General features: G+C 46.7%; 1 protein-coding gene across 1 annotated transcript; it reads right to left on the bottom strand.

Annotated features, from left to right (window-relative positions):
• Positions 1 to 1,139: 1,139 nt before the first annotated feature.
• Positions 1,140 to 24,592, bottom strand: mta2 (metastasis associated 1 family, member 2). Its single transcript, XM_042069047.1, has 18 exons — positions 24,186 to 24,592; positions 17,647 to 17,714; positions 16,684 to 16,777; positions 9,873 to 9,990; positions 9,537 to 9,600; positions 9,293 to 9,410; positions 8,126 to 8,228; positions 6,515 to 6,614; positions 5,990 to 6,178; positions 5,777 to 5,851; positions 5,612 to 5,670; positions 4,926 to 5,026; positions 4,565 to 4,704; positions 4,119 to 4,347; positions 3,927 to 4,016; positions 3,341 to 3,459; positions 2,836 to 2,978; positions 1,140 to 2,286 (listed from the first exon to the last, which is right to left on the bottom strand). Exons 1-18 carry the CDS (start codon positions 24,211 to 24,213, stop codon positions 2,121 to 2,123), a joined length of 2,004 nt encoding a protein of 667 aa, XP_041924981.1. The 5' UTR covers positions 24,214 to 24,592; the 3' UTR covers positions 1,140 to 2,120.
• Between the last annotated feature and the right edge of the window lie 28 nt (positions 24,593 to 24,620).

The raw sequence follows: 24,620 nt of genomic DNA, 5'->3' as shown, positions 1-24,620 counted from the left end.
AGTGTCCAAATTTGAAACATCCACACACGTTCAAAAAGCAAGTTCTATTTATAAAAAAAAACAACAAAAAAAACAAAACGGGGTCTTCAAATTTGTTTAAAACCATACCATATTTTAATTTTACCATCATAACCACCAAAAACAAACTGAGAATTTGCATACTCAGCCATCCCTGCTCTTCCAATACACACTTTTCACTACGGCCTCTGCATAGTAGTAGTTTGGGTACCGTACCATGTATACATATACACCCTCATTATTTGATATTAAGTTGGGTGCACAACGACGTTTGCAGAATACTGTTCATATATATATTTTGTATGGCTTTAGAACTTGTGTTCACTGACACAGTGCCACGAAAGACCTTTACCATTCTACTACCAGGATTTATTCAATTTGATTACTACAGAGGCCACCAAAACCACTAACCAAGTTCTCAGACTAGTATCTCTTAAGCACCTTTTACCCATTTGGGTTCAGCATCCATTCAGATTCATACATTCCTTCCTTTCTTCCATTCATCCAATTCTATGACACAAGGGTCAGTATGATTGACTATCCCTACCCTGTTCGCCTGGTCACTTTGGCCCTCTACAGTTTCCATTCATTTAGGCTGACGACGACCAGCAATGACCATTCCCGAAGCACCCTTGCACCAGTCCACTCCATGCCTGACAAAAGGCGGCTTGTGCATGAAAAGGATGACAAACATCCCTCTTGAGCGCCAAGGAAACAGGTTGTGAGTGTTGCCATGGCATCAGAGAGGAGGTGAGGCAAGGAGAGGAGAGAACACAGTCACTACAAAATGCTGACATTCAACTGGTAAATAGGGTCTCATTCAAAAAAAGGGGGAAAAAAGACATTGAGAACACTCATTCGATGATCTTTTCAATTACAATCTTTCCACCTCAACCCCAAGTCTGGCCAGAATCATCTTTAAAAAAAGGAAAAAAAAAAGGCCTTCCATGACTCCATCACTTTAGCCAGACAGGTGACTGGAGCATCATTAAAACATCCCATCCATTTCTAATTCTGCTTCCCGATCCGCAGACCTACACAAGTGTCCAAAGCCACTTCCTGTCAGACTTCTTTAAAAGACGCTTTTAAAAAAAAAAAAAAAAAAAAAAAAGAACTGCAAATGACCCAGGCTGTCCATTTTATTTATTCAGTACTGCATAGGGGGAAGGAAACAAGTTACCGTCCTTTCCATAATTGTTAAGTGGAGGGAGGGAGTCATTTGTGTATGCGCGTGGACAACAGAGTCTCAGGGAATGGGACTTCACAAGGGGAGGGGAGTGGTCGTTTCTGTGTAATGTGACTGCATGGCAGTGGGTGGACAGACAGACGGACAGCTGAGACAGTGGACGACGTTGGGGAGAGGAGGGGAACTCTTGATCAAAATCTCTCCTGACACCCCCACCCCCCAGAAAAGAGAAGACAAAAAAAAATAATAATAAAAAAAAAAAGTTACATGCGGTAAGTCCCCCCCTCCCCTAGACTGATTTGGATCCTCTCCCACACCTAAGCCATCCCTGAGCCCACTGCTTGAGAAAAGAAAGGAAAACAAAATGCCGTAATATTTACAAAATTCAGGTAGATCCAGTGGAAAAAAAACACAAAGTGTGCTTGATCACCATACTTCAGGATGAGCATTACTTGATTTAAATTACACAATTAAAAATATTTGCCATTTAAAAAAAGGGATGTTTGGGGAATTGAAGATGTAATTAAACAATAAAGTTGGATTAAAACTCTACTATCTCCCAAAGTCTAATGTACGTGGGGATATCTATAAATTGTGTGTCTGTGTGTATATAATTTATGTGATACATGTACACTACCAGTGGCTGTAACTTATAACTTCATGGGGTATGGGACAAACGGATGTGGGAGTGTGTGTGTGTGTGTGTGTGTGTGTGTGTTTGTGTGTGTGTGTGTTTGTTTCATGAGGACATTAATTAGTTTTCGGAAAGGTAACAGATGCAAACGGAAAAAAAACAGGGGAACGGGGGAGAAACGGAAAGGTAATGACCCAACCGAAAGAGACATGAAGTGTGAAAGAGAGCAATGAAAAAGAGAGAGATGAGGAGAGTGAGAGTGAGAGACTGGGGAGGAGTGCTTCAGTCCTCCAGGACGATGGGCTCGCTGGTGCTGGAGGGCAGCAGGGGGACGGGCAGGGGCAGGGGGAGCGGGCGCGACGGCAGCGGCAGCTTGACCCGCACCGGCGTGTGGGGCTTACGGGCGGCACGCCGCATCTCAGCCTGCGTCAGGTGCTTCCTCAGGGCCCTAGAGAGAGGGAAAGAGAGAGAGAGAGGGGGGGGGGTGAGTAGCGTCGTCAGGTAGATATTGCACTTTTAATCTATTAATCACTGCGTACAGACTGTTTTATAGAAAATCAGAAGGCGGCCATTTAACATGAACAGGAGGGAAAAAGATTGAGAAGAGAGAGAGAGAAAAGGGAGAAAGAGAGGAAGAGAGAGAGAGAAAAGGGAGAAAGAGAGGAAGAGGGAGAGAGAGCCGAGGCCCGATGGTCTGGTCAGGTCTGTATGCATGAGGTGAGGCTGCCAGGAAGTAATTCATTATTTTTAAATTAAGATTGACTGCTACATGGTTACAGAGTTCTAATTCATTAGCCTTCATTCCCACGAACCAGGAAACAAGAGCGTAACAGTTAGTTCGAATTGTTCATCAACTTCAACGATATCTTAGCAGAAAATGAATGTCATCATATTTCTATTAGGAGACACATGAGGGGGAGTATAGGGTCATCAGTGGCCATCTTGATGTAAATGGAGCTCATCAGTTACGGTGATTGTTCTGGAACGCTGGATGTACCTGGTGTCTTTTGTGGCCACGAACACCACAGGGTTGGGAGCATCACCCTGGCTGACCTTCTGACGCTTGATGACGGACTGAGAGGTGGTCCTCATGCCCGATGGGAACGGCCTCCCATTGGCCGAGAAGGGATGACCGCCCACCTGCACGCCCGAGAGAGAGAAAGAAAGAGAGAAAGTGCGTGGTTGAGCAGAGATGGAGAGAGGCACAGACACACAGACAATATTCATCTTAGAGCGTCTAGTCTAGGTTGGCTCGTCTGTGGAACAGCAATAGGTTATGAGGAGAGCACTCAGTTAATGAGACAACTGCAGAATCACCGTGGCAAGGAAATCCATTCAGCATCACTGAGCTACACACAAAAGAGGGATATGAAATTGTACAAGGGGCGGTGGGTGAGGGGGCACCCGTTTACTAGCACAGACAAAGAACTTCAGTGTGTGTAAGCACATATGTGTGTGTGAGTGAGTGAGAAAGAGAGTGTGAATGGGGAGGGGCCACTCACACTATCGAAGGGCCTCTTGCCCAGCAGGGCGGTGGCACTGCGAGACTGGTTGCCCTGGTTACGGTTGATGGGGGTGGGCGCGCTGCGCGGGGCCTTGAGCTTCAGAGGAGCCTGGACCGCTGAGGAAGGACCGGAGCAGGACAATGAAGATAACCACCAGCAATTAATGACGCTGGCAGCAAGAGCGTCTGTATGCATTCACGCCTACTGTAGCATAACCTACATGATGTCATTTCACACCAACGCACAGAGTACTTGCTTTGTCAGTTCAACATGAACTAGAGGGATTGAAGAATGGCCATATAACAGATCATTTTCACATATTTAATTTTGAACACTATTCATATTTCTATTGCAAACAATATTGTATACCTACAAAGACCATCATCGATACCCATACCAACAAATCTAGATAGATAGATAGATAGATAGATACTTTATTGATCCCCAAGGGGAAATTAAAGATGTCTAAGCCAATTTCAATTTTAAATTCAAGATCCAACAATGGGATCTCAATTTGTCCCTCAAACACACACACACACACACACTCCTAGCAACAGGCTCTATGCATGCTGAGGCATCTCACCTAGCTCCTTGACGATGTTGGCGAGGGACGGTCGCGGGATTGGCCGGTTCTTCGCAGGAGTCTTGGGGGCCTTGGGCAGCCTGATCATACCTGTGGACGCAGACGCACAGGAGAAAGGTTCAGACGCGGGCAGTTAGCGCACCAACTGCTTGGGCTTTGAGCAGCAGATATGACGGCGTGCCGGCTACTCACACTCGGCCTTGACGGCGTTGGCGTTGATGGAGGCGTAGGGGCGGCGGGCGGCGCGCCGCGGCTGCAGGATGTCCTGGCACACACGCCGGGCGATGCGCGTCAGCTTGGTGGTCTGCAGGATGAAGGTCTGCCGGTTCTTGGCCAGGAGCTTGGCGCGGCCCGCCGTGCTGGTGAACGGGGACATGCCCTGCACTTCCTGCCGGGTCATGTGGGTGCGCGGTGGCGCGTCCTATTGGTGGAGGGAGTGGGGTGGGGGTTAATGGGGGAAGAAGACCAAGGTGGCAAGGTTAAAGCAGAGAACCCAAGGACCCCACACACTGATGACTCAACCTATTCTGTTCATTAAAGCTATGCAACAAGTTCACAGGTCACGAGTCCTTACGTCACCTATCTATCAAACGATACAGACGCCATGTAAATGCAGGGTGAGAGATGCTGTAACATACTGTGCCAGTTCTTGTGGCGCCCTCTAGCTGTGTGGGGGTCTTCAGACCGCCGTACTTCTTCCAGTAGATCCAGCAGGAGGCACACAGGCGGCACTGCAGGTTGGCAGGACCCCAGGCGTACCACTGAGGAGACTGGGCAGCTGCAGCACACAGGGCAGGTGGTTAAAACTAACGTTACAGTAACGTTACATACAAACAGGCTGATACCACTTATTATATGCATATATATGCAAACATTTGATATATGATTACCTGAGCTAGAATGTGCACATACATGCATACATATACTTTTCAAAACATGCAATGATCAATGTAGAACCCACAATTTCAGCAAACCAGAGGTACACACACACACACTTACTGTGACAGCTTTCACAGCTCAGCCCTTTCTGGAAGCCGGCTGCTCCATTCATGCCAGGCTTGTTGCCAGGGGCCATAATCTGGTTTGGGTTGGGTTTGGTGCTGAAGGACGAGAGGTGGGACGGGCAGTGTGAGTAGGAGGACAACACAGTGACCATCCAAACATGGCCAGCAGATGCATGGGATACGTTACCCACACTCTAGCACTAAATACTGAGATTTTCCCTACAACATGCAGGTGCTCTACATTGAGATCCAATTTGACCAAACCAATCAGTCATTATTTCATGACTTTATGTGGTGGCGTGTATCAAATGAATGAGGGCAAACTTGTTCTGAAGACAGCCTATTTAGGGCTATTTCTCTTCTTTAGTTAAACAGATAATGTGATGAATCATAGATGGTTTTCTATCAATGTATTGAGTATTGCAGAATTGCTATATCACAAAGTCATCACTACCATGACCCAAGTATCGTGACTGGATTGATTCATGAGTCCCCAGCTCTGGGAGTGCATGTAAAAGCCACAATGGCTCCAAACAATTGTAGAACTTGTGAATATGCTTAATAATAATTAAGTAATAGGTTATGAGGTTATGCAGAGTTTGTCTCTGTCATTCACACTAATGAAATCTCTATAAAGTTAGTTGATTTCCCACACTGGATGTGCTTTGACAGAATACTCACTAGGTGGGGATGTAAACTTGCTTGAGCTTGCTGTCAGCCTCAGCTGCCTTTAGTCGTTTCTGTGAACAACAACATATCACATTGCACAAAACTGAACTGAACCAGAGCGAATCTATTCAGTGGAACTAAGACAAGGGACAGGACGTAGAAGAGGACTGGTGGTACCTGTTGAATGTAACGGTCAGTGGTCTTCCACATGTAGTAGAACTGGACCACACTGGCCAAAGACTTCCATGGCAACTGAAAAGGGCAAATTATCAATGTTATTTTCTATTTCCAACCTTTTTTACAATCCAAAAATTACTCATGACACACAGTCATTTCAAATATTTATGTTCATTTAGACACCAAACCATGTTCTGTGTTTGGATCACTTACAAAGTCCTGGCGGATGTCGTTGAAGTCCTTGCCATACTTCTCCAGCGCCTCCTCGAACAGCATGGCCTCCGAGGCGCTCCACTCCTCCATCTCGTCCCGGCACAGCACCGGACCCCCCTGTGGCACCAGGGTGGACATGGCCTTGGCCAGGTCGTAGCCGTTCTTCTGCAGGGTGTCCATGGCATGGAACTGGATAGGGGGCAAAAAGAGGTGGACTGATTTGTAAGCCTCTTGGACGGACCCGTATAGCGTGTGCTAGTAGCACTGGTGTGGGAGAGTGGACACAGTGTGAGGGGGCATTGCGGTCAGAGCGCGTGTCCTGTGATGGCATGTGAGAACATGAACGCAAAAGCATGGTGTGGCATTTAAAAGCAGAAACGCATGTGTACCTACATTTAACACTGTGTAGAACTGAAACAGTGTGTGAGTGTGTGTGTGTCTCACCAGTGTGTGTGTGTCTCACCAGTCTGTGTGTGTGTGTGTGTGTCTCACCAATGTGTGTGTGTGTGTGCGTGTGTGTCTCACCAGTGTGATGTCTCTGGATGCGGCTGCTGCACTCATGTGTAGACTCGGCTGGCGGATGGAGCTACTGCAGTCCAGAGCTCGAGCAAACGTCCCCACAGCCCTGTAGCACACGGACACACACACACAGCCTCATTAGCACTGCACCACTACAGCAGACATTACATTACAACAAATAACCACACACACACTTTTGTACACTTAATAGTAAATGGTGTACACTCACAGAGTACAACCAAACAAGTCAAATAGGTCAACCTACACATGTGTAGTCACACCCAAACTGCTTCATTAGATTTACACAACCCAGTAAATATATGCTGACAAACATACACAAACTCAAAGAACAACATTGTAGCTAACGCTAGTTGCAGTAACACAACACAAGATCACCTCCCATGGCTATATTAACAGGGTACTCTTGTATGTCTGAGGAAGGGCAAGTTGGCCTGAAATGTCACACCTGTGGTGATTAAACCATCGATTCCATTGGAGCTCCAGTGTGCGGACTCTTTTCTCATGTATATTAATAGGGTACTCACTCATTGTTATTAAGCCAATACACAGCACATCGGCTTGTAAAATGCACACAAATATGTGCACACACAACCATTCCTATGTACACACTAAAACCCCGGAGCGATCAAGGAGCAGTCCCTGAGGTCTTATGAGCACACACACTCCACCTCCCTCATCACACAGCAATCATTAAATGCCTATCTGGGGACAGGAGTTTCAGAAGCACGGGCTTAGCTAATGATTAGGTAGCATGTTAGTGTGTTCAGATGCTCTGGGAGCAGGGGAAACCCTCTCTGCCTTAATAACATATGTCTTTCTCAGACAGATTACCTCTGCCATTAAATCCTCTCTTACAATAGCTGCGTACATGCTACAAATGACTCATTCAGATTGGTTACTTTGGAGGTCACACACACAACTGAATAACTGAGCAACAGTGAACTCCTACACCAGAGCTCTCTGTAGATCAGCCCTTTCCTTGTGCAGCTCTATGTCCAGCCACAAGAGGGCGCCCACTAATTCACAGTGGCCATAGAGAGACGTTTAGCGGCATTACATCTTTAAAAAGCAATAGCAACAATTCCCCTGACAAAGTGCATTAAAATACATCTCTGCAACATTGATAAAAGCAGAAGAACGTCATTATTATTATTACTTGACTATATAGAGCCCAGGCCATAAGAACATACAGTCCAATATGGATTAGAAGCCTGAGAGGATTCAGAGAGAGGCGTTTCTTTTTATTGTATTTTGTAAATGCTTCTCAGCTCAGCCTTCAGAGCATCTGTGACAAAGGGGGGCAGTGGAGTCTCTATGAAAACGGTCTCGAGAGTTCACGTGGAATGTGAGGCAGAAGAAACAGACACTATGGAGGCAAGAAAGAGAGGAAGGGAGCGAGAAAGAGAAGGGGAAAAAAGTGACAGAGGGGAGGCGGTGGAGGGGGGGAGGGGATGGAGAGAGTATTCAATTGCAATTCAATTCAATTAAATTTGACTAACTTCTATAGTGCTGTTAGCAACAGACATGGTCTCGAATGGCCCCACAGAGCCCAAGAGCGGAGCGAGCCCAAAGTCCTGAGGCAGAGAGGACACTCACCGAGCCACCACCAGGAACTGGTCAATCTGGGAATCCTTCAGCAGACTGTTGGGGTCCCACACTTTAGTCTCCAGCTTCTCCTGCACACGGCTGTCTGACTCACCTGGCCCAGAGAAAAAAAAAAAAAAAAACACCCCCACACATTATAAACAAACAAGCAAAAGTGGTTTCACTTTTATTGAGTAGACCTAAATTCTACAGCCCTTAAAGCAACATGAGTTTGTATGCGTGTGCCTGTGTGTGTGTGTGTGTGTGAACAAACATCCCCATCAGACCTCCTCGGTCCAGAAATAGCCCCTGCTTAAGATGACACGGGAGGATGGGAGAGCGCGCAGGATGACGAGGGAAATTAAGGGCAGGATGGGTAATTGCAGACGAGCGAACGAAGGATCAGGGAGAAGGAAGAAAAAACACCCAACTACAGCAAAAGGTGACTCATCATTAAGACAGTCACATGTGAGCAACATGAGCGCGTGCGCACGCGCACACACACACACACACACACACACACACGTAAACACATATGCATAGAGTCAAGGACACTACACACAGCACTGGTTGAAAGTGGGCCTTCATTCAGCCGCACACAAATAGAACCCATATGAGCAAAGCCACATGATGCAGCTTCAAGTGGACAGAGACAGGCCATGGATGTGCAGTATATGCCATTTCACTGTGACCAGTGTCCACCAGCTCACATCTACATCCACAGCTTGGGACGCAAACACAGTGACCCTCAGGGTCATCACACGCGCGCACGCACACATCAAATGCAAGCATGGCAAGTCCCTGACCTTTAGTTCAGGTTTTATAATGTGTGCATATGACATTACACATATGACAACCCAGATAATTGGTGACTGGGGACTGACACTAGTCACTAGTTTGCCAACATCACTATATTCCTCACGGCCCAAAGATTGTGAGCAGCTAGTTGTACAAGTAGAGTGCAAGGCCACATACACAAGTACAGCAATAGAGGTAAGAGCATTTGCTATGTTCGTTAAGCATTCATTTGGGCTGGCTAATGAGCTCCCACACTGATTGGCTGGGGGGAGGAGGGCTGTTGTTTAATCCTGAACTTTAACCCCGAACTTTAACCCCAGGGGTCAGCAGCGAGTCACAGAGGTCATGACCTTGACCTCCTGGTCAGGCGGCCTCACTTACCCTCGGCTAGTTTGTCAGGGATCTCAGCCTGGTACTTGGAGCCCACACGGATCTCCCCCTGGTCAGCCAGAAGTGTCTTCTGCACCGGGTCAAACACCAGAGAGTAGAAGAAGCAGTCCTGGACACACACAAACACACACACACACACACACACACACATTACAGAGCCCTGCATGCACCTTCTGTTTATTGAGGAAGTATTTGCTTTTTTATTGTGTGTGTGTGTGTGCGTGCGTGTGCGTACCTCTCTATCAAGGTAGCCTGTTAATACGTCCGTCTCGTTCAACAGTGTGACATTGCATTTTCCCCTGTAGAAACAAAACACAAACCACCGACACACACACAGACATCAGGGATGTGCACATGCGGAATATAAATACACATGCTGCTGAGTACCAAATGGCTGCTTTAACATAGTTCAGAACACTGTGTAATCGGTGGGATGGGGGAAACTGTATGGCTCATTAAATCTTTATGGTCGATTGACATAAGAGCTTGAAAGAGAGAGAGAGAAAGAAAAAAAAAGAGAGAGAGTATGTGTGTGTGTGTGTGTGTGTATATATATGTGTGTGTGTGTTACCTTATATGCGTGGCAGGTAGGGATTCAAATTGTCGAGAGAGGAAGAGTTCTCTGTGCTTGAGCTGGTGTTTATGCTGTTCTGTCATTGAGGGCTGCTTCGACTCTTCCTCAAAGTCTCCTACAGACATGAAAATACAAACAGAAACAGAAATAAATAAATAAAATAAAACTAAAAGAGTACATATACTTTGTTTCAAGATTATATGATTATAAAGTATTGTTAGTGTAAAACAGGTTTTATAAAATTCAATCAAATCCTCAAACTATAAGTGAAGAAACATTTTTCATACATTCATTCATTCGTGTCCCATGTATGAGAGTGGACAAAATGAAGAGATAGTGACAGGAGAGTGTGTGTGCGGGATCTCACGAGCCAGAGGGAAAGGACACATGAAGGCTCCGGCTCTCAGAGGCTCCACAGCAGCACCGCATGGGCCTCAGAGAGAAGTGTCACCCATGACCCCACTTTTCAAAGGTATGTACAGTATACATTAAACCAGCAGCGGTATGGCGCGTTGCTTAAGTGCACCAAGGTGGGGAGAGAGAAGATAAAAAGCAGAGTGTGTGTGTGTGTGCGTGTGTGTGTGTGTGCGTGTGTGTGTGTGTGTGTGCGTGTGTAAGAATGCGAGTGCGCAGCACAGTTAGAACACTGGGCCAGACGACTATCTCTCCTCATCTCCCAGGACTCCGCCCCTGCACACAGCTACAGGAAACCCTGTGTGTGAGTATGTGTGTGTGCGTGTGTGCGTGTGTGTGTGCATGCGGGGACGGGACCTCAGGCCACACCCCTTTCTGTTAACCCCTCTCTCCCTCCCTCCCTCTCTCCCTCCCTCTCTCCCTCCCTCTCTCCCTCCCTCCCTCCCCCTCTCCCCGTGGCCAGCGAGTCCCTGCCTGACTTACTGGGAAACCCTGTGTACCAAACCTGAGGCGCCCATCCCCCCACCGAGTAACAAATCAACCCCCCCCCCCCCCACACACACACACACACACACACACCACCGTCGCCACACACACACACTTGAAAAAAAGGAAGAGAGACTGCTTACACACACACACACACACACACACACACACTAACACAGAACGGAAAAAGGACACATGGATACACCAAAAAGCATACATGCGATAGGCAGCTGCTCTTGAACTTGCATGTTTACTCATGCATATTCAAGCACACACACGCACACACACACGCGCACACACACACACACACACACACACACACACAAAGTGAGCGAAAGAGGTCACACTTTCCTCCTTAACAAAGGGCACGGGCGAGTCGGCATTAACCCTTTACATGCCGTGGGCCACATGAAGGGCCTTTTGTTCTTGGCACCGTGCTGGGGGCTCAACCACAGCACCAGCGGAGGAGGAGGAACGAGAGGAGGGAGGAGGGGGGATGAAGAAAGCACAGGCTCCTAGATTAAGAGAAGGAGGGGTAGAATTGTGTGTGTGTGTGTGTGTGTGTGGCAGAGCAACCGGGGAGGCGAGCCCAGGCGATTGTGTAACAGGACAGTGCCAGCTCGACGACTCATGCTGGAGAAGAAGAAGGCTGTCCAGGGCGTCGGGCGTCACACACACACACACACACACACACACACACACACAGGGAGTCCCAGCAGCTGGCAGGGGCAGGGAGCAGGGGCAAACGGACGGGCACAGAGGCAGATCGACGGGCACGAGGCCGACTGTGCACAAAGGAGGGGCAGTAAGCAGCCGGAGATGCCCCCACAGGGGAGCACACCCAGGCACGGGTCAGCCCACGGCAGCTCCCGCTCACTCCCACTCAGCACCATCACACACCCCTCCACCAGGCAGCCCAACCAGCCACAAGATTTGACTAAGAAGCACAAAGGCAAACGGGGAAGCAACCGCTACTCCATCAGAGGCTTCCAACAGCCAATCACTCAATTCCCAATGTCTGTTTTTCAGTGGTCAGTGCCAACGGTGGAAGGCTTTGGCAATCAAGCGGACACTTGGACAACGAAATCCTGCTACACTCACCTCCCTAGAATTCTAGGAAATGGAATGCATTAATGCATTTATCAGTTAGCAGTGTTTCCCATACATTGACTTATTTGTGGCGGACCACCACAATATCAACACTGAGCACCACACACTGATGTTCCAGGTTGTACTGAATTGTGCTCAGAAATCTGGTTAGCATCATAACCACACTGCGCTAATCTGTTGCATTCAAGTTAATTCTGCCAACCTACCACCGCAGATAGAATTCAATTCTGTGGGAAACACTGGTTAGTCATTCCTCAGGTTGGCTCAACCATAAATTCACAAAACCAAGATGATAAGGAGAGAATTTCTTGGCAAATCCAACATACCGCTCAGACATATTACGAAATATTAATAAAGAGGAGTAAATTGGGATCATAGAGTGATATGTGACTGATCTCAACCCCTGCTGCCTGAGGCCTGGCTAGTGTGTGGCCACTACAGCATGAGGAGGGGTTCCAGCTGTTGACAGGGCGTGTCAGATAAAGGTCAGGGGGGTGGGGCTCAGAGCTGGACGCTCAAAGCGGTGGGGGGGCATCCGTTTTGAGCAGCTCAGACAGCCTGTATTATGGGGGGGGGGGGGGGGGGGGGGCTTCAGTCTGACTGACACACACACACACACACACACACACAAAGAGCGGCTAATGGGTTCATGGCCCCTGCAGTCACTTGTCTGTCTGTCCATCTGTGTGTAGCCCACTGCTGGAGGTCAGGCGTCAGCTGGGGCTCTGCTCAACTGTAGTCTGGCTGGAACTAGTGACCACTGGCCCACTCCACGGCGCGCGCGCTCAGTCTGCCCCCTACACACTGTGCCCTTTGTGTGGGCCAGTGGAGGCTCTGCTCATGCTAATGTGCTCCTGTTGGCCATACTGTACACACACTGCAGCTGGACCCCACTCCGCCTGCACACACACACACACACACACACACACACGACTTACAGCACGGCTAATGGAAACATACAATATGACTAACAATAATATCGAAGAATGGGTTACATAACTCGCTCTTACGTAATAGTATTTACTATAGTTAGTATTATTGTTATTTTTATTATTATTATTATTATTATTATTCTGATGATGTTGTTTGATTCTTAATCAATCCCAGGCAAATACTAACATGAGGTGGCCTAACCAGATCTCCCTGTGTAAGTGGCCATGGCCCACTGGAATGGAATAAGAAGTTTATTTGATTATTTCTTATTGGACCTCCCAATCCATACACAATCAACACCAACTGAAGCTGACTGAATAGAATCGTTTGAAGGTCGTTTTGCTGCTTTCACATATCTTCTTATGATTCCACTGGGATGTATATCCGTAAAGTTGATTGGGAGGTCTGCTAGCACTGACCGTTGGCTACTCTGCCGGCTCCGCGGCGGTGTGCTGCCCACCGGACCGCTGTTACATATCTGCCGGATTAATGCCCGATTAGAGGCTGACCTGGAGCCTGCTGAAGAGTCGTGACCTGCGGAAAAATGCAGGTCAGCAGATCTGGTACACCACTGGTGTGTGCCTGTGTGTGTGTGTGAGAGAGACGCAGGTCAGTCTGGAGATGAGACCAGGCTGGAGCTGACATTCGGTGATGACCACCTGAGGAGAACTCTCGTACCTCATATCTCAGCAGACTGCTCACTCTCTTTCACTCACACACACACACAGTTCTCAGCCTTTGTGTAATGCAGTGAGCGTAACATAAGTAGAGTACAGGGCTCTACACTAAAAAAAAAAAAAAAATTCAGGAGCACTTGTGCGCCCAAGTTAAAAAATTTAGGAGCACAGACAAAAATTTGGGAGCACAGTCAGTTCTGTACTTAACTTACACATAATCTAACATTATACTGCAGCTAACAGTTAAACATGCCAGTGCACCAATTGCGAATATTAAGAATGACTGACAACATTTAGGCTACAGGAAACAGGATTTTAAAGATTAGTGCCTACTTTATTTTCAGTCTGTTCTATTTTCCTACATTTTGTTAATGTAAAATAATATAATGCATTTCCATATTTGCATTTAGTCTGTATATCAAGTATCCTGCCAAATGTAGGCTAATTTATTTATTTGTGAATCCATCTATAGCTAATCCAAATATGCCCATGGTGACCTATCTGACTGCATACTGCCTAATAGACTACTACTACTAAAACAGTCCATTTTCTCTTCCACAAAACCCAACATAGGCTAATCAAGGATGTATGTTTTATACTTTTAGTTTTTATTTGAAATATCTGCATTGATGGGGGCAGTAGGCAAACGTTAGGCCTACTTTCGTTTTGCACTTCAGCTTGTATTCGGTGTAAACAAACATACATGCGTAGAAGCCTGGAGTTGACAGTAGCGTTCTACCTTTGAATAAAATGGGAGTATTACGGGAGGGTACTTTTGTGCCGGTTCGTTCGCTACAGCTATATTTTGCATATTGCAGCCAATACGTCAACTGGGCTAAAAGACATGTTAGGTTACCTTTCCTTCTCTCACTGCATTCTCAGAATCTCATCCTGTTCCTCCTATATCCAATTAATTCGGTGGATAGAAGAACTAATTTCTTCAATCTTTGCATCTTGGCTAGCTAGTCTAACTTTCCGCTTTTTCTGCGCGCTCTTGGATTTGATAGAAGCGACTACTAGCGAGTCACAACGCGAAACTGCTAACGTTGATGGGAGGTGTAGAGAGGTGATGGGAGGTTTTTATGCTGCATTCGCGACGTGATTCTATGGTTTGCACCAGTAATGTTTCTCGATGTTGCGGTGTATTTTGTAGACAAACATTGACATGGTTAGAAGTCATTCGCACCAGTGCGCCTAAATATTTTTTTGCACTCGCACGGCATCATTTTTACTCGCATGTGCGAGTGAAATGGGCGCACTGTAGAGCCCTGGAGTATGTAGTCTACTTCACAATACCCACCAACTGTAATATTTAACTGTGTGTATGTGTGCGCCTACTGCATTAGCTGTAGTAGTCTGCCATAACTAGGCACTATTTAGCTGTTAAAGAGTTTATTTAGCTTCTGGAGAGAGTGCAAGATAAATGCTCTCCATTTAAGCACTTTCCCAAATTCTAATGTAACAAGGTGCTAACAAAAAGGGATTCATAATCTGTACTGAACTACAAATATGAAATAATTTGTTCATATTCAAATTAAATTAAAATCTTTAGTTTAATGCACCATCTCAGTCCTTGTACTCATCTGCATCAGTGGTGCTCCACAGGGGAGAGGTCTATTGTCTGAGTCTTACTGTGGAGTGCTGAGGTGCCATCAAATGAGCAAACACTTTTTCGCTTGCCTTTGAGTTTGCAGTGGGCAACCAATGGCTGTCAAAACAATGGATAGCATGCACCCGGACAACAGTGAAGCCACCGGAAGAAGGCAAAAAACCAGCGGTCAATTCTGGATGGATCAGGCCGATTTGCTGTTTACTATGCACTCCTCTGATTCCAAAAAGCACTCACCAAGGTTGCCAATATGACTGACATGTTTTGGCTCCTTTCTTCAGATCATACAAGCGCGACACTAAGCTGTCCGTGTGGTTTACGGTCATTGGTTCCAACACTCAAATCCCAGTCTTCTTCTGTCCATGACATAATCACTAACTTTTGGCTCCAAGAGGAAGCGTTCCTTTTCAATTACCACACACTTTGACAGGATAAGTCAATCAAGCCATTATGCTCTATGGGAGTCTCTCCTAAATCACAAACGTACACACACACACACACACTAACACATGTTCTCCTTGCCTTGCTAATACAACATAGCTCCCAGCTGTTGGAGAGAAGTATGACGGTGCTGGAAAAGATGAGCTTGTATTGATAACCTTTAAGTGTGTTGTTGGCATCTGAACCAAACGTGTGAGGGGATCGTAAACATTCTCTCTGGAGGATAGCGGTCGGCCATCTACCACTACCAGCACCACCACACACACACACACACACGATGCCGGGTCAGTGTTCCTGCTCCACTCACAGTCAGCCATAACAAATATTTGTGTCTCCAGCTCCAGTGTGTGTGTGTGTGTGTGTGTGTGTGTGAGTGAGAGAGAGAGATAGAGAGCGTACACTACAGGATCCCATTACACTCTGGCCACAAAGAGCCAAACACAGCGCCTCTGCCTCTCCCCACAGATGCTGATGGGCCAGATAGCCGTGTGTGAGGCACAGGCCAGGGAGGCACGAGGGGGATAGGGGATTGATTGATTGATTGGGGGGGGGTGTTGGGGGAGTTTCTGGATCTGGCTAACCCTCTTCAGCTTTGGCTGAGCCACAGGAACCCCCCCCTCACCACACTGCCTTCATCAGCTGCTCCATCCAGTAGCCGTATTCATTCAACTGGTGTGCTGCTACCCATCTCATGGCACAGGGCTCCTCAGCTGTGGCACTGGGCCTGGCAGATTTGCCAATGCGGTGCTAGGGATGGCTGGCATGGTCATACATGTGTGTGCAGTTTGAGCGTATGTGCACCTAAACTGACGGGAGATTTAACCAGGACGGTTCAGAGATAGACATGCCGTCAGTCAGTCCTGAAAACCCAAAAGTGCTCCCTTGTTTAGGCTGCATGCATGCAAAGAGATGTTTGATTTGACTCAGGGTTCAGGAATGATACTCAAACAATTATATGCAAATCGGGAAACACAGGCCGTTCATTGAAAACATGGCTGCACTCTCACATGTGGTGACGGACATCTTCAGCTCATAAGGAAGCACAGCTGGGCTGAATGTGAGGAGACCAACGTGATGGATAGAGCAAAGAGGAGAAAAAGGAGGAGAAATGAAATGAAAGAGAAGAGTGTTCACTCACGGGCGTTGCTGTCAGCCAGGGTGTTCAGATTGCCCGAGATGTCCCTCCTCCGGAACAGACACACCACCTTGGCTTCTACGTTCCCATTGGCCGTCTGTGGAGGAAAGATATGCAATGTGACTAATCACTAAAGACAATTATACAAAACACTGACACAGCAACAATTTACATGGCACATTTACCCAGAGTTCCATACTCTACTGGGACTGCTAGGGAACTATGAGCCATGATACAACAGTTAGGTACGGTCAAATCATGAATCAATATCTGATTGGACAAGAGGCATTCCATGAGTGTGGGTATCCTGGCGACTCACAGACATTAGGATATCATTGACCAACCCCACTAATGTCCTGTTGCTTAAATAAGTGACCAACGCAATGCTCTATGTACAGCTGAAAGGTTTCCATCACGCTGCCACAGGTGGACACCTACGCCTAACGTGGGATTGGAGGAGGTGACGGAGGGCTGGGATTGGAGGAGGTAACGGAGAGCTGGGATTGGAGGAGGTGCAGCCATGGCAGAGCTCCCATCAGCAGCAGCCATCCAGGAACAAGTCATCCACACACACCATCAAAAAGGAGGTGTCTGAGGTGAATGCAGTAGCATGTTGATGCTGGCCTAATGACAGACACACACATGGGCATTTTTCCTCTCGCTCTGTTCAGAAAAATCATCTCTCACTCAATTATTCAGAGAGAGGAAGCAGTCATGGGGGCTCTCCACCAGTCCTTCAATTGCTGTGCGTTACATAAATGGACTTAATCTTTGCACAGGCAAACAGGCCTGTGTCATACACGCCATTATATAAGAGCTTTAAGAGTTTGGCTCTGAGGACGTCGTCGCTGACTGCAAGTTGATGCTACAGAAGGATGCAGAGGGGTGTGACCAATGTGATCGATGGATGAATGGATGGATGGCGTGAAGGAGACAGAAGAAAGAGGGATGGCACTCTTCACTCACCTTGTTCAACTCCTCTATCCTGCGGATCAGGTAGGGGTTGCTAGAAGAGTTCTCAAAGTACACATAATCTGTGGGTGACAAGACAGAGGGAAATAAGTTAATACCTTCAAGGACATCATAGCAAATAAACTCAAGTAGTACACTGAAAATAAAAAAGTAAACATCTAAATAAGCAAATAAATGGGTCCTATGACATGAGACAAAGACATTACACACAGAAGTCATTGCATTCATCTTTCACTAACTGCTGACCAACTTGCACTGTAAAGACTCCGCTGCAAAGCGTTTTTCTGCACTTGAGGGGCCAATGTTGGGTGTGACACACACTCCCTCCCTCACGCTCACACAAGCTGGCCGTTCATACTCCACACAACTGCTGCAGCACGCAGAATAGGCTAGTGTGTGACCTACAGGAGCTCCTGCTCAATGCTGCACGCCCACACACACACACACACAGTACACGCTGATGGAACAGTTTCATTTTTCACATCCACTGTCATTTTATTAGGAACACATTGTGAAATATTATGAGGGCAGTGGAACACACTCCTTATTGCCCATGCTGGCGTGCGCCGCACACACAAACACACAGTTCAGGTTCGGTGAAAATGAGCCAAACGGCTTTGACTGGTCTCGTGTGATAGGAGTAGGAGTAGGCCCTGTGCTGTGTCAGGCACTGCAGGTCTCTCTCTCTCTCACACACACATCCCAGCATGTCTATACTGCTATGTAGGGCTGAGCAATTAATCAAAATCAAATTTCAATTGTGACCTCCAATGATTATGAAAGCAACACAATCAAGATACAAATATTTTGCTGAATTATTTTTTGCAAAGGTGCTCTTATTTTCTCTTCAGTGGTATATCGTATCCAGTGCACCCCTTTGCTTTACAGTGGTTAACTGTTGCATAAGCTTACATAATACATTTTAACATTTGTTTGCCTATTTTGTTTGTCAGTTCCAATTTCTTGAAAGTTTTTCAGAACCATTGTGTGCTTGTGTTAAATAAAAAATCGTCATTACTATTTTTGCCATAATCGAGCAGCCCAACTGCTGTGCACACACAGTTCCATTAGAGTTCCGAATCACATGTGTACCAGTCTCTTTGTGCGTGTAAACAAGTGGCGGTAGACACAAGAAGGTTGCACTGTGTGTTCCTGTGGCTCTCTGTGTGTCTATAACAGTCAAAGCAATGTGGAACATGCCTGCATATACAGCAGGGCTGTGATCGATCAAACCTGCGTCTGTCATCCAGACACCACAGCAGGAACTCAGTCACACAGCAGTTCTAGCGACTTCTTCAATGAGAGAAACACCACAGGGTTCCTGAGCTCTGGCTGGACCCTTACCCACAACCACACCCACGGTTCCCCACATCTAACCAAGAGATCTGGCCCCCCCCCCCCCCCCCCCCCCCATGGCCCTCTCACTCCGTGTAGCAGAGTATGGCCAGGCCAGTCACAAAGACCCAGAGTGGAGCCTCTGCCCCTGACACAGCACTTTCCCCAATAACCTCAACAACTCAATGAGACACGCCATTGTACAATGAGTGACATCATGCTTTCATGTGGCCATCAGGAACTTTCTCCAGAAGCAGTCAGCTGTTACGTGGTCAGGTGCCAACTGGACAGAGCGGAGTGGTCAGTGGAGGGGTGCTGGTGCACAAAGGGAACACAGAGTGGGAGGGTGGGCACCCCGATAAAGCGAAGAGGCGAGCTAAGAAGAATGCCAAGTGGTCATCAGAACAATAAAACCACTAAACTTTCTGAGTCCTTTAGGAGGTGACCACACCAGGGTTCAGTGTCTGGACGTCCTGACACACACACTAGTCTCCAGCTGGTGTCGGCTTATCACTTCTTTGCAGCAGACACTAATCATACAAACTAAGCACTCCAGTTCACAGTGCAACAACTACTGTCTTGAGCTCTAGGTTTCCTGTGCCACACACTGTGTCAGAAGTAAACAAAACATGAAGTAAGCTCACAAAGGTCTTACTACAAAAGATATTGAGGAGAAAAGTCATACAAAACAGATGTTTGGAATGAAGCTCTGCAACATCAACTTTCATCCCATTCTACTTCCGGTGATTACATGGCGAGTGGCCTTATCAGGCCTTGGGTAGCAATAAACAAGTGGTAATCTCTCATCAATAAAAACAAAAACAAGTCCACAGGCACTCAGAGCCTAACTCACACCATTCATGAGAACAGAGTCTAGTCCATAAAATAGGTCTGGCTTGGAGTCAGCCACATAAAGGACATGAGCTAACACAGACACCCATGATCTTCTCAACATACTGTACTAACTCACACAGAGCACACAAACAGACATGTTGGATTTTGACCTGTTCCTACAGACTTGGCTAAGTCTGGTTGAAAACACGGGGGCCGAGCGAGTTCTGTCCAACTCAGCCGGTCGAGCAGAGTGTAGACACAACACAACACAACGTGAGAGATGCCTTTCCCAGGCAACTCCAAGTCAAAGACAAAGACAAATAAATGACGAGCCACTAGCCTACCCTGAGGACATGAGTGTTCTCAAAAGTAGTAGCTGTGGAGAAGTGGGCCCTGGGGTGGGGGCAATGGGGCTGGCCACCAGCAGCTCCATCATGGCCCTGGCTGAGCTACTTGGCTGAGGGGTTTACCTTTAAGCGGCTGGCCTTGAACTTCACCCACTTCCAGCCATCTGGGTGGCAATCAGAAGAACATGAGAAGCACAGACCAAACCAAGAAAAACGAAGACGCAGACAACATGTGGATGACAGAGATGGAGCGAGGGAAAGAGGAAGAACGAGAGAGAGAGAGACAGACAGACAGGGGGTCTTTTCTTGGCACCAAGCCCTGCCACTCCTCACCTAATCAGCGTGCGGAGGAACCTGGCCAGCGTGCCAGAACAGAACAGACGTCTGGCTGGAGAGAAGACACGCTTTCTGCTGCTGAGCCCAAAAACCCACACACATCTGCCACACCAACAACCCGCCATGCAGCAACTGACCAGCATCATTTGTGTGTGTAGGTGTGTACACTGTAGGTGCGTGTGTGTGTGTATACCTGTGGGTGTGCGTGCGTGCATTCGTGTGTGTATTTGCATGGGTTTAACAGAGTGTCTGTACTGCTGCACAGAAGATTGCATCGAAGTCATTTTGAGGCATTGAGCAGGGGAGTCTTGAACAGCCTCGACCACACGGGATTTCCAACACCTACCAAAAATAAACCTCATTATTTTCATGGTGGCAGACGATAGAGTCTAGAGTTGACTGCCACAGTTCCACTAATCGTCTATCGCTATTCACATTTAAAAACATTTAGCCATACTTTAAATATGGACATCACAACCACCAACTGGGGAATGACAGACTATGAAGAGAACAGGTGGGATGTCCAATTAGGAATAAGTGAACAGATAGGCCCTAGCCCATGTCAATCAGGTAATTGTTGGTAAAAGCCTACTCCTGAGACAGCAAGGCTGACACAGCATCGACGACACCAGAGCGCTCAATGTGCTTGTCATGAAAAAATGGCTAACAGATACCAGCTGTCAGCAGGTTCTTCCTGAACACACCCACAACTGCATATGATGCCCATCCTATTCTGAGGCATCGCGCAGTACAACTAGTGGGCAGGCCATTTTATTACCTCCACCAAGGACATCATGTTTTCAGTGTGCTTTGTTCTTGTTCAACTGTGTACAGGCTCATGCAAAAACACAACAGGCCTGACTTTGATGACACTTGGTGTAGAGGTGTAACATGGGCCAGGGATGAGACTTTACATGTTGGAGTGACTCCAGCCCATAGGGTGACCGAACACATTTAGTTTAATTTTCTGCTGGGCATTTAGCCTTGACAGAAGTATGCCCTTTTGTCGCCATAAAGACCAACCTATGAATGTGTGTGCTTTTCTTGTGCGTGCAGTGCTGTGGGTGTACATATTGACAAATTGACAATTAACCTAAGTGCATTGACATTTAGGAGACAAGCATGGTCTGAAAAGCTGACCATGGCTTTGCTAAACATAGCAACAGTCTTACAAGAGAATGCTGCATAGTATCTTGTGACCTAGGTTAACTGAGAGTGAAAGTGCAACAGCCTAGTCTCAATAGGTTGAGTAGAAAGCACAAGGTCTTCATCCTCTCCTAACAACACATCCATGAATAAATCAATAGCCTACACATCAGTGTTAATCAGAATGACGTTGATTGCAGTAAAAAAAATGGGTTTGATTTCATATAATAAAGTAATTATCCACAAAGACTGTCCTTTGTATGCAGAATCAGGTCTAAAACAGTCATCAGGCTCATTCATTATTCAAAGATTGCCCCTTGAGAGACTCTGATGGAACGAAGAGATGGAACAATAGACTGAAGAGAGGGGGCTTCCTTGAGCGCGCACACACTACAGGTTCCCGAGAGGGCGGCGCACAATGGGTTAACAGTCTTTGTCGACCGAGGTGCTTAGCGGCACAGTGGCGAAGACTCTGGAGCGCAGCCAGACCTCGCCGACACGCCGGAAGACACCATCTGCAGTGCCTGTGCCGTGGTACAGGCACCCGACACAAGGCCAAGATCGAGGAGGGGAGGGTGAATAGACAGAGCAGTTGGGGAGTATGGTGGTGTGTGCGTGTGTGTGTGAGTTTGAGTGAGTGCATGCGTGTGTATGTGAGTTTGAGTGAGTGCATGCGTGTGTGTTTCGTTTTTTAAAGACTGGATTGACTTGTATGTGGTCTGTCTTACATTAAACGCTGAGACGGGCAATGTATGAAACGAGCAATCGGGATCCGCGACAAATTTGAACTGTTTTAGGTGACCACAACCACATATCAGCAAGCAGTGCTCTGGCAGAACTCTGGAAAACATCCCGTCCTAGAACCTAAGGAAGTAGACTACATGGCATCTACTCAGCTTATACAGCGCACCATTACACTTTTCGAATCTCCTACAGACCAAAACCAGTCCTTCAAAACCACACTACTGCATGAACCTTAAAGCCACTGTACTAGAAAAGTGACTTACCGTTTACCACTGACAACCATGTACTTAGCCCGACAGTAAAGGGGCAGGGTTAGATAATCCAATACCTGCAGTTTGTTGTTAGCATTAGAGACTGGCATTTATGAGCTATATATTTTGTAGTCCAACTGTTCTAATTGGTGTGCAAGACGCTATATGCATTTGAGGTGGCATACTAGCGAGCATATTTCAGTCTACGGTCGTATTACCGTGACCTATTTTAAGACAGTCATGAGCATCTCACAATAAAATAGTAATATATTAGACCAAATGGATGAATAGGAGTCAGCGCTTTCAGTGACCACAACATCGGCAGACACCAGGGTGACGAGACAGTGCATACTGCTACACGCTGTCCTGTGTGAACAGGTCCCCCGGCAGCAATCTCTGCTATGGCACTCCAGTCAGAATGAAACAGTTATGACAAACGCATCCAGCACATAAAGCACATTCAGCCGGTCGTTGATGTAGAATAATGATGACAAAACGTACGTCTAACTACCTGTTTATTACGGCGTCAATAAAAGGCATAGATACACCAAAAACACCACCACATGCACACCAATTAAAGCAACACACAACCTAACGTCCGATACGATTCCATTAGTCTACTAATGATTTGACTTGACCAGTCCACTAATGTAATTAAATGCATGTTAATGTTAATTAAGTATAGTATTTATCACTGGACAGCCGTCTTGCAAAATCAAAGTGACTTTATAACGCCCCCTCATTGCAAGCGAGTTGACGTTTGCTAGACCACTAACGCGATTCTTAAAAAAATAGTTGTAAACCAAGATGGTGATAATGCCCTGTCAAAATCTGACAGATCGATAAGAACCTAACTGGTTACACGTTAGTCAGCTTGATCATGAATATCATTTGTTCAGATAGCATCATAACTTGAACAACTTGCATAACTTATACCCAACTTAACCATAAAGTTATCTCTAGCAACACATGCTGCCAGCTAGGTGGTGTATGAGAAAGTTGAATTAAACTTAGTAGGAAAAAGTTCGTGCAGTTGGTAATTTTATTTAAAGGACAAAAACACTACATGAAAGTTAGATGCAACATAGTTGCAAGTTACTTTCCCAAAAGTGTGAAAAACAGTGCTACCTGGCCGGCTACTACAGTTCTAGTTAGCTGGCTCCCCACTGAATTAACGCTAGCGTCATACAACAAACACAAGGCTAGATATGCTAAACAGTATGAGCTAGCTTTACAATTTACTAGACCATCCTACTACCTTCAGTGGCCTTAGCTTTCTTGTTGGCTAGCCAGCTAGCGAAGTCAAAGCAGACGTGTTAATTACGTCTCATGTCGCTACTCAGCTAGCACACTAGCTTGTTAACATTAGCTTGCCAGTTAGCCGGCCATTGTGACTGGAGGCGGAAACAAATAATGTCGTGTACGACGAAGTTAGCTTGATAGCTAGCAACCATAACCGGTTAAGTTGAGCTAGCGATGTTGCTAACACGCTAAACAACCATGCTTTACAGATCCTAAAATAATATAATAGATTATTTACCTCCAACTCGATACATGTTGGCCGCCATTCTCTCGTTCCCCCTTACAAACACGGTCCCAGGGATTCCCCTCTTGCGTGAAAAAATGTCGATCTGAAGCTATTTTATCCCTGCATTTATTCCAGTACTCCCCCGCCGAGAAACAAAGCCGGGACCCGGCACCGTGGCGAGGATCTGGCGGGTAAAAGTTTAAAGTTTCCGTTACAATGTCTCCGAGGTCGGCTAAAATGCGTCTTTGTTTCAGTCCGATTACGAAGTCCCACCGAATCCCTCTCACACTCACGCACTCACACTTGCAGGCATGCACACACAGCCCTTGATAGCCAGCCTGTCTCTCTCACTACACTCTTCCTCCCATCCTCAGCTCCCAGCTTCATCCTCCTCTTCTTCACCTCCGCTTAGTTCACACACTCGACCCCCCCCCTTCTCCAACGTCA

Source organism: Alosa sapidissima, chromosome 18, assembly GCF_018492685.1.
Source record: "Alosa sapidissima isolate fAloSap1 chromosome 18, fAloSap1.pri, whole genome shotgun sequence".
Lineage (NCBI taxonomy): Eukaryota > Metazoa > Chordata > Actinopteri > Clupeiformes > Clupeidae > Alosa > Alosa sapidissima.
The sequence above is the reverse complement of the archived record's forward strand: the minus strand, read 5'-3'. Positions and strand labels throughout refer to the sequence as shown.